The 10,948-nt window shown below is 36.9% G+C and overlaps 1 protein-coding gene across 1 annotated transcript; it reads right to left on the bottom strand.

The window, feature by feature from the left end:
* Positions 1 to 2,992: 2,992 nt before the first annotated feature.
* ZNF567 (zinc finger protein 567) lies at positions 2,993 to 7,820 on the bottom strand. Its single transcript, XM_006756436.2, has 3 exons — positions 7,680 to 7,820; positions 7,311 to 7,397; positions 2,993 to 5,466 (listed from the first exon to the last, which is right to left on the bottom strand). Exons 1-3 carry the CDS (start codon positions 7,720 to 7,722, stop codon positions 3,746 to 3,748), a joined length of 1,851 nt encoding a protein of 616 aa, XP_006756499.1. The 5' UTR covers positions 7,723 to 7,820; the 3' UTR covers positions 2,993 to 3,745.
* Positions 7,821 to 10,948: the final 3,128 nt, after the last annotated feature.

The following is a 10,948-nucleotide window of genomic DNA, read 5'->3' as shown; positions in this document are numbered from 1 at the left end:
ATGAAAGACAGTATGGATTTTCCTCAAAAAGTTAAAAATGGAACTCCCATTTGACCCAGTGATCCCACTTCTAGGAATATATCCCAAGAAACCAGAAACACTAATCAGAAAGGAAATATGCACCCTATGTTCATAGCAGCACAATTCACCATAGCAAAGATTTGGAAACAGCCTAAAAGGCCCATAAGTAGATGAGTGGATTAGAAAACTGTGGTACATCTACACAGTGGAATACTATGCTGTGGTAAAAAAGGAATTCTTACCATTTCCAACAGCATGGATGGAACTGGAGAGCATTATGCTAAGTGAAATAAGCCAGTCAGAGAAAGATAAATACCATATGATCTCACTCATTTATGGAATATAATGAACAACATAAACTGATGAACAAAAATAGATGCAGAGACAGAGAAGCAGAGATCAGGCTGTCAAACCTCAAAGGGAAAGTAGGGGAGGCTGGGGGTAAGGGGGAGACATCAACCAAAGGACTTGTATGCATGCATATAAGCCCAACGAATGAACACAGACAACAGGGGGGTGAGAGCATGAGTGTGTGTGTGGGGAAGGTTGGGGCTTAATGGGGTATGAGGACACATATGTAATACCTTAATCAATAAATTAAAGATTAAAAAAAGAAAAAAGTACTGTATTAGGAGTCTGTTAGTGAAGAGGGCTGGGTCATTTGTCTGTTTTGATCCTACAATCCTATAAATGACCCTATAATAAATTCATTATATTCTATGGAGTTGCCATTTCCTGGTACCAAAATATGCATATTAGTTTTCTGTGGCTGCCATAACAAATCACCGCAATTTTAGTAGTTAAATCTACAAACTCTAGTGTATTTTTTAAAAATTATAGTATATATTTTAAAAAGTGATATATATTTATAATATTAAATTTGACATAGTTTTAAATGGAAAAGCTAAAATTTAAAAAACAGAAAAATCATACGAAAAACAATATGCCACTTCTTTGAATTTTTGCAGGGACACTTCAAGTAGGATAACTTTAAAATATATATATTTTTATTGGTTGTAGAGAGGAAGGGAGAGGGAGAAGAAACATCAATGATGAGAATCATCATTGATTGGCTCCTTCCTGCACGCCCCTCACTGTGGATGGAGCCTGAAACCCCAGCATGTGCTCCTGACCAGAATCAAACCCAGCACACTTCAGTCTGCAGGCTGATGCTCTATCCACTGAGCTAACATTTTCTTTAGAAATCCCTTCAGCCAAATATCGAAGTTCTTCACTTACAACCAGCTAGAGCTAGGATAACTCTTTATGGTCTTTTCATTGCTCCTCTCCCCTTCAGCCAACTGAGATTATATATATAATGTTTCAGATTTGCATGAGGATAGTTTAATATAGAATTTGGGAAATAATGGAAATATAAAATGTAAAAGTAAGTTTAGGATATTTACTATCTGCCCTAGAATGTGACTGGCTTGAGTTTTAAACATTTTTTATTTGAATGAATATATTAGCAATGTGTTTCTTCTAATAATACCCCATCTCTTTCCTTCCTGAAAGTGCTATATATTTTGGTGGGTATAGCGACTATGATAGGAGAGTAAAAATTAAGATCTTGGGAAATAGCCAAGATATGGAGAGATAAATATGCTATGTAACAGCCTAAATATGAAGAGATACCCAGTGATAACTATACAAATAATTTTATAACTTCCTATATTAACAGTTCTCTTAGGTAAGAAAAAAGCCTAATCATCTGTCAGTCTATAACTGTACCTTTAAGTTGAGTCATTTAAAAACTGTCCATTAGTACACCATACTTTCTAGTACCTCATACACAAGACCTACAAAACATGAATATAATGTCCTACCTATAAAAATAAAGTATCAAAAACAAGGAAGAGTAGACTGTCCAAGAAAATTTGACTCACACATTTCCAATACCTTTCATGGGTCGAGGCTAGAACAAACAGATGCAATTAGATCATGCCTCCCACTTACTACATACCCAGAAAACAGAGGAAGACTTGCACCCCTGCTCATGAATACAATTCTTTTGTTAGTTACCATTGATAGTACCATTCACCTACAAATAGATTTATTTAAATGAATAATTCCTAGGTTTTCATAGTTCTGAATATAGGACCTGTAATCTTAACTACTTGTAGTTATTTTATATGTTCATCTTGTCTGTACTCTTAAGCATGATTCCATTTACTACCCACTGGCTATTGTTAACCTATAGGCCAGAGGGCTTGTTAAACATTTTTATTTTTGCCAGATAATTAAGCTATCAACCATGTTCCTGCTTACTTAGATCTGGTTTACAGTTCTACCCATTTGAGAAAAAAACTTCATGGTTATTTTAATTTCTACAAAATTTTATTACACACAATAATTGTATGAAGTAAAATAGGTTAAAATTAACCTCCTCAAGAAGGGCATTTAGTAACACAATTCAAGTTGCTGCTGAGCTTACTGTTTTCACAGAGATGTATAGATACTACTGTCTTAGCAGATTTCGAATTTTCAAACATCAAAACCTCTTCAGTGAGTTTTCATTTGGAATTTCCAGAGACCAACATGTTCTGCAAGATAAATCAAGCTATAAAAAGCTTATTTTATATAGGCATATTATATTATATATAGCCGTACTTATACATATTTCCTGTAACTGTGTCTACTATAACAACTATACTCCCAAATTTTACTCACCTATGTTCCTTCTTAACCTCCCTGTCTCTAGAATGAACTCTTTGATATTGAATTAGGTGTAAACTATGCCTAAAATTACCCCTTTAATCATGACAACTATAGGATTCCCTCCAATAGCATTGTGTAAGGATTCAGCCACAACGAAAGATCTTTCTACATTAATGACATTCATATATTCATGATTAACAACATTCTCACAAGTATGATATCATAAGGATTTGATTTAATAGGAATTCTCCAGTTGAATGATTACTAAAGACCTTTCTCCACATTGATTACAATCAGAGCTGTCACTTTCCAAAGTTGAGAAAGGTCTGAGATGTTTGGCAGTATCTATCATAAACTGAAAAAGCTTACATATTCCCTTGGATGGAATAATTCCAGTCTTAATATAAAATCAACAGAAATACATACATACACGCACAAAGAAATATACAAGAATACTTATAGTAGTAACTTAATTATAACACAAAATTATAAAAAATACAAATAATCGTCAAGAGGATAAATAGCAGGCTCTTTTTAAAGTGGAATACTATACAAAATAAATATGAAAACACAACTGCCACACAATGTATGAATCTTCAGAATGTTGAGTGAAAAGACACAAAAGAATTCATGATGTATGATAAAAATATGTAAAAACATGCAAAAAGTACTTCATGCTGTTGTAAGCCAGGGAAGTGATAATCTTTGGGGACATAATAACTATGTGTGTTTTTTTCACCGAATGCAATGAGAAAAATAGTTCATATTTCATTTCTGTCATGAAGACTAATGCTTTTGGCCATTTAAAAATCTTGCCTCTCCCTGTATAAGTTTTTAAAAAAGTAAATTGAGTCATCAGAACTTAAAAACAAAAATTAGATTCACTGCTGATAGAGTTTAGTGACAATGATCATACCAATTTTTATGCTAGTAAGCAGTAAAAAGTTATGCTGTATGGTACTTTAAATTAATAACATCTGTGATTAAAATGACCTTATTAGCATGCTTTTAAAAACTAAAGTTTTACAATAACTTGGGAAGGAAGGCTTCCCAAAGAAATCACATTTTATTGCATGTCCATTTTTTCTCCCTTGTGAGTTCTCTGATGGACAATGAGGTTTCTCTTATAACTAAAGGACTTACCACACTCATTACAAATATACGGTTTCTCCCCTGTGTGAGTTCTCTGATGTACAATGAGATTTGTCTTCTGGCGGAAGCACTTTTCACATTCATTGCACTTGTATGGTTTCTCTCCTGTATGAGTTCTTTGATGATGAATGAGATAGGACTTCCTGCTAAAGGCTTTCCCACACTGAGAACATTCATAGGATTTCTGACCTGTATGTATTTTGTGATGTACAGTGAGGGTTGCTTTCTGGCGAAAGGACTTCCCACATTCATTACAAACATAGGGTTTTTCCCCTGTATGGATTCTCTGGTGTAGATTGAGATTTGTCTTCTGACTAAAGGATTTTCCACATTCATTACATTCATATGGTTTCTCTCCCGTGTGAGTTCTGTGATGATCAATGAGGTATGATTTCATTCTAAAGGCCTTCCCACAGTGAGGGCATTCATAAGATTTTTCCCCAGTATGTGTTCTCTGATGTGATACAAGGGTTGTCTTCTGGCGGAAGGACTTTCCACATTCATTACAAATATAGGGTTTCTCCTTATTATGAGTTTTCTCATGAAGAGCAAGAGTTGTCTTCTGGGAAAAGGATTTCCCACATTCATTACAAATATACGGCTTTTCCCCTGTATGAGTTCTCTGATGTACAGTAAGGTTTGCCTTCTGGTGAAAGGACTTCCCACATTCTACACAAATATAAGGCTTCTCTCCTGTATGAATTCTCTGATGTAGAGAGAGTGTTGTCTTCTGGCGGAAAGACTTCCCACAGTCATTACACTCATATGGTTTCTCTCCTGTATGAGTTCTCTGATGACGGATGAGATGTGACTTCAATCTGAAGGCATTCCTACACTGTAGACATTCATATGATTTCTCCCCTGTATGTGTTCTCTGATGATCAGTGAGGGCTGTCTTTAGACGAAAGGACTTACCACATTCATTACAAACAAAGGGTTTCTCTCCTGTGTGTGTTCTCTGATGATCAGTGAGATATGACTTCCTTCTAAATGAACTTCCACACTCATGACATTGATAGGGTTTTTCCTCTGTGTGAATTCCCTGATGCAGAATCAATACTGACTTCCTGCAGAAGGACTTTCCACATTCAGTGCAAATATGTTTTTTTTCAATATTGGTTGCTCTTCTCCTTTTATTATATTCAGATGTGTTTTCTTTTATGTATGTTCTCTGATATGTAAATAAGCTTCCTTTTTTAAGTAATAATTTCTCGCAGTCATTATATCCAAATGACTGTGCTGGAGTTTCCATCTTACGATACTGCATCCGAACTTCATTATGACTGATAGCCCTACCATTTTGATTATGGGATTTGACTCCATAGTGAGCTGTCTCTGATTTAGCACTAAAGAGTGACTTCTCATATCCATCATACTCACTATGCCTCTTTCTTGCAGGACTTATATTATTGATGATTAATTCTGATACATTTTTAAAAATCTTTCCATAATGGTTATATTCAGGAATTAGATTTTTTGAATTTATAGGGTTTTTGCTTAAAGCAAGTGTGTTGTCATACACATTATTGTTCTCCTTAATCAGTTTTTTGTGACTGATGAATACAACTGATCTAGAATACTTATGTTGGTGTTCCTTGAACTTCACTATAAAGTCTTCAGCTTTCCATTTTTTTTCTAGAAAAGAATATAATAATAACTTGTGAATGTTCACACATTTGCTATGAAAAGGAATTGAACTAGGATCTATTATGTGAGGCAAAAGAAGACTTCAGACAAATTACTCACTGCATGGGACACAAAAGCTAAATGAAACATCTGCTTCAGTGTGGAAAAGAATAAAAAAATAAGCAATGAATGCTAATAACTTTTCCACTTTACACCAGAACATCATACATAAAGTTGACTGAACATAAGAAGCAGTGAAGAGAAGACAAAAATAGTGGAAGAGGGATTGATGTTTTGATAGGTAGATTCATAGGCAATAAAGTGAAACTATCAAGGGCATTAAGCTTTAAGTAGGATGGACAAGATTAGTAGAAAAGCTTATTCAGGGAAAATATTAGAGAAAGGATTACTTTGGGAGGACACAGATCAGAGCCTATACTTTTAATTATCACTTTTGGATTGCAAGGTAAAACACTTCCAGTTGTTCTACCACCCCTGTCCTTGTAGCTATCAATAGTTAATTAATGATTCTAAGCATCAATTAATTTCCTAGTGTTTAGAAAAACTATCCCTATAGTCTAGGTCTAATTCTCCATATAGCTGGGAATCATTTTCTCTTCTGAAAAAAAAAAAAAGAAACAAAGAGAACACAACAGGAAATTTAAAACTGACTAGGGTTATACTCACTGGTGTATTCAGATTGCTGTTACTACCAATTCTTTCAGAATTGTTAAAAAAAAACTCTCATGACCATCAATTATAACTACTCCTCTTTTTAATTGCTGACTTATTTTTTCAGGTTTAAAGAAAGACTGTTCGATTTCCCCAATTTACAGTAACATTCCCAAATCCAGATGAGATTGTTCATTCTGGTTCTAGATTGTTCTTTAACTTTCACCTTCATTTCTCTTATAAGTTTAGAACTATATTTGACTTCTGTTACTTTGCAATCATCCAAATCTAGTGGGGCAATGCTAAACCTAGGCTCACAAATATTTTTATGCCTTGAGTCCATTACCATCAATACTAACATACAAGGAATTTATTCTGTAAACAAAACTTTAAACCCCTTAGAATCACTCTTCATATTCAAGCAAGTTTTAAGGGTTGTTCCTATATCTAACAAATCTCAGCCATAAAAAGTTTACATTGATTTTATGTGTCATAGGTAGTGTTTGGTAGAAACAAAACATTTTATTCAGAATGTATACTGCAATGGCCTAAACAGATATATCCTGAAAGGAACTTATAAGTACATGCTTTCTGAATGAGGGAAACAAGATATCTCCCCTGTATAGCTCCACAAAAAGTTCATGAAGCAAGTACTAAATACCTACAGCAAAGACTGAAACAAGGGATCTTATCTTTGAGGGAAAGGATTCTTAAGCATAAACCATGTACAATCAGATATTACACTATCTAATCATATCCAACTACTATATATGTTATAATTCGTAAGTAGCAAGGGAATTAACAGAAAAAAACACAACAGTGGATATGATGAGTAGTCAAGCAATAATTCGTGGAGAAGAAATCTCATGACTGAACCATAAGATACACAATTTGTGAAACTGAGAATACAATACAATGAAAAACACAGATATGACAAATCCTACATTGTTGGAGAAAAGTTAGTAGACTAGATTAAGTGGAAATTAGGAAGAGTTTCCAAGAGAGAAATAAATTTGAAAAGACCAGATTAAGACTTATTATGTTAATCCTTGAATAAGCATTTCAATTTCATATAAAAAACAATAATAAGTAACAAGTGATAGATATCTTATCACCAACTTCATAACCATTTAAACGTTTATATTCCACTAGTTTCATCTGTTTTAGAGTCAGAAACTCACCTAAGCAGGTCTGACCTGTCAATGATGTCCATGGCTCTTCTCCTCGTTCCAACTTCAGGATCACATCAGGCTTGGCCATGTGACACCCTGATAAGGAAAGATTTGGATTAAGTTGCTTAAGGTTCAATATACTTGAAAAAACTAGTAAGGTTTTTTTTAATACTGCATTTCCAATACTGCATATTAAGATACACCTTTGTGTAACAGTAAACTTAACACCTTGTACTGTGCAAGTGAAAGATATAATCATTCTTTCTGTTAACCACAAAGGAATCATCACCTGTTATCCCTGAAATTCAAGATCACACATACTTTAGGCACTATGAAAGAAAATACATGCTACTGAAAGTGTCAGAAAGGTTTTCTTACCCACAGAAATGAGGTGACAATAGTTTTCCAACATCACATCCATGTATAGAGTCTTCTGAGCAGGATCCAGGTGCTGCCATTCCTCCTGTGTGAAGTCCACAGTCACATCCTTGAATGACACTAATCCCTGCAATGGATAGAAACTGTGTTCACAACAAGTTGACTAGATATTAGGCACTAGCTTTGATCCTGTTTCTTTGTGGCATTCATAAGAAAACTTGTAAAGAAAGCCTGTCATTTTTGTGATTTACATTGTGAGGAAAACAAAATCAAAGTTTAAGTACCTGCCACCAAATTTATTTAATAACTCATTTTAAACTATTTACTGTGAAGTCACTTTGTATCCTAAAGCTGCATTCATTCACTGGGATGCCAAGACATACAAAACAGCTCAGCCAGTGTGGCTCAGTGGTTGAGCATTGACCCATGAACCAATAGGACACAGGTTTGATTCCTGGCCAGGGCACATGCCTGGGTTGCGGGCTTTATCCCCAATAGGGGGCATGCAGGAGGCAGCTGATTGGTGATGTTTCTCTCTCACTGATGTTTCTATCTATCTATTTCCCTTCCTCTCTCTCTAAAAATCAATAAAAACATATTAAAAAGAAGACATACAAAACAATATCCCTGCTTACAAGAAGTTACAGCCTCAAAACTTGTAACATATACGTTCAAGAAAGTACGTGTAAACACAAACCTGCAAGGTATTACAAGTAGTACAACAGAAGTTGTACAAGATGCAATATGTCATAACAGCAGAACAATTTTCTCAGCATCCAATTAGGAGGTTAATTTCTCCCCCTTCAAGATTACTGTAATGTGCAAGAAGAATATGGTTTTAAAATGCATGGAAGTGAGTTTTGGCATGAAGTGATCATACAGTGAATTGGCCAGGAAAACAATACCTCAGATCCTATATAATAAAAGACAGTTCAACCATTTGACCAATCGCTGTGACGCACACTGACCACCTGGGGGCAGATGCTCCAACTGGTAGGTTAGCTTGCTGCTGCGGTCTGGCTGGTCAGGATTGGGCGAGAAAGGCCAGACACGCTTTGGAACCCTCCTGCAGTCCTTCCCGGCCAGACAACCTCCTGAAGTCTCACTCTGGCCGGCTGGCCCTAATCAGCCCCCCATCGGGACTGGGTGAGACGGCCTCAATTGGGACTGGGCAAGAGGGGCCGGACACACCTTGGAGCCCTCCTGCAGTCCCTCCCCAGCCGGCCAACCTCTTGAGGTCCCTCCCTGGCTGGCTGGCCCTGATCGTCTGATCAGGACTGTGTGAGATGGGCTGGACACACCCTGGACCCCTCCTGCAGTCCCCTCCAGCCCCAATCATGCACTGGTGTGGTCCCTGGGTCTGGCCTGCACCGCTTTGCAATCCAGGACCCCTCAGGGGATGTTGGAGAGCCTTTTTTGGCCCGATCCCGCAGACCAGGCTGAGGGACCCCACTATTGCACAAATCTGTGCACCAGGCCTCTAATCTCTAGATATAAAAGCCTAAGTGACTGAATGACTGAATGACCAAATGATCAGTCAACTGATAGCTATGACATGCACTGACCACCAGGGGCAGATGCTCAATGCAGGAGCTGCCCCCTGGTGGTCAGTGCACTCCCACAGCAGGAGCGCAGCTCAGCCAGAAGCTGGACTCAAGGCTGGTGAGTGCAGCTGCGGCAGCACGAGCCTCCTGCCTCCACAGCAGCAGGTGCCACAGGGCTGGGATGAGTGGGAGTGGCTCCCAGCCTGGCTTGGGCTCCTTCCCAGCCATCTGCGGCTTTGTGTACTGCTACATCCCCAGAGTGGTCCCAGACTGTGAGAGGGTGCAGGCCAGGCTGAGGGACCCCACCAGTGCACAAATCTGTGCACCAGGCCTCTAGTAATAATGATAAAATCTGAATACAATATATAATAACCAACTAATAGCACTGAAAGGCAACCAAAACAAGCAGAAATATCCTTAAAAGACAGCACCTACAATGGGTAAGACTGTTAAGTTTGTGGCTTTTTTGAATGAAGTATTGTACCCCAAATCACATAGCTGTTAAGGTAGAAAATCACAGAGTACTTCCTCAAAGGTGGTATAGAACAGAACTGGATGGCAGATGAGCTGGAGAATTAGGGATAAATTCTTAAAGCAAGAGAACTATAGAACAGATAAGACCTAAATTCTGAGTCTAAACTCTGCCAGAACTCCAGGTTGAGTTAAATTAAGCAATTGTTGGAGAGATCACAGAGGGCTTAGGAAAAGCAGACAGAAAGATATCAGAATAGAGTTTTAAAAAATAAAAGTGCTCCTAAAGAGATTGAGATTTCTGTATTTTTTATTACCAGCATTCCACAACTTGCTGATAGCTCAAAGAGAATAAAACTTAAGTCTTACAGGCGCAGGCATTAGAAATTGAGGCTGACTAAACAGTAGGATAGTTTAAGGGTAAAACCCTGGGAAAAAGAAAACAGCAGAAAGTAAGCCCCCAAAGCTATGTATAAGCACTCATCAACTCCTTGTCTGAGAGCTAAAGAACATGAGGAGAAGGAAAACCTACCTCTCCTTAGGGGGCCAGGGTAAAAAGCAGTAGCTGGAGTTTAAAAAACTAAGCAAATATATGAGCTGCTGAAGTGGAAATTGAGGGTGGGGATGGGGGACACAGTAGGGCAGAATATGAAGCGTGAATCCAACTAAGTGAATCATCTGCTAGAAAAACACACAATAATCATTAGAAGAATAGATATAACTGATTTTGAATTACTATAAATAAGTATTCACAAAGCCCAAGTTTTTAGCAAAAATGACTGAACATGCAAAGAAAACAAAACAAAAATAAAGGAGGGAGAAAATGACCCATATTCAGAAAAAGATAGTCAGAGTAACTAAGTAATTAGTGGGCCACAATGTTGTATTTTGTCCCAAAAGGCTTCCAAGTATTTGTTCTAAATGTTTCAAAGAAGTAATGGAAAGCTTGGCATGGAGTGCCAGAATGTAAACTATAAAAAAGTACCAAATAAAATACGAGAATTAAAAGTACAATAACTCATATGAAAAATTCACTACATAGACTCAGTAGCTGGCCAGAAATAGAAAAAAGAATCAGCAACCTTGTAAACAGGTCAATAGAAAGTAAGGAATCAGAATAGAAAGAATAAAGAATAAGGAAAAATTAATAGAAACAGAGATCTGTGGGTCAATTTCAAAATAATCCAATAAAGATGTAATTAATGTGCCAGAAAGAGAGAAAAAAAAAGAGCTTGAAAAAATTTTAAGGTAATA

Source organism: Myotis davidii, unplaced genomic scaffold, assembly GCF_000327345.1.
Source record: "Myotis davidii unplaced genomic scaffold, ASM32734v1 scaffold34, whole genome shotgun sequence".
Lineage (NCBI taxonomy): Eukaryota > Metazoa > Chordata > Mammalia > Chiroptera > Vespertilionidae > Myotis > Myotis davidii.
Note: the sequence above shows the minus strand (reverse complement) of the source record. Positions and strands in the feature narration are given on the sequence as shown.

What these genes read in the sequence shown, in the direction of transcription:
- ZNF567 (XM_006756436.2), bottom strand. Translation starts at nt 7,722, where the DNA reads ATGGATGTGATGTTGGAAAACTATTGTCACCTCATTTCTGTGG. An exon ending in TTGTCACCTCATTTCTGTGG is followed by an intron (nt 7,398 to 7,679) that starts GTAAGAAAACCT and finishes TTTCCTTATCAG; the next exon opens with GGTGTCACATGGCCAAGCCT. An exon ending in GACAGGTCAGACCTGCTTAG is followed by an intron (nt 5,467 to 7,310) that starts GTGAGTTTCTGA and finishes ATTCTTTTCTAG; the next exon opens with AAAAAAAATGGAAAGCTGAA.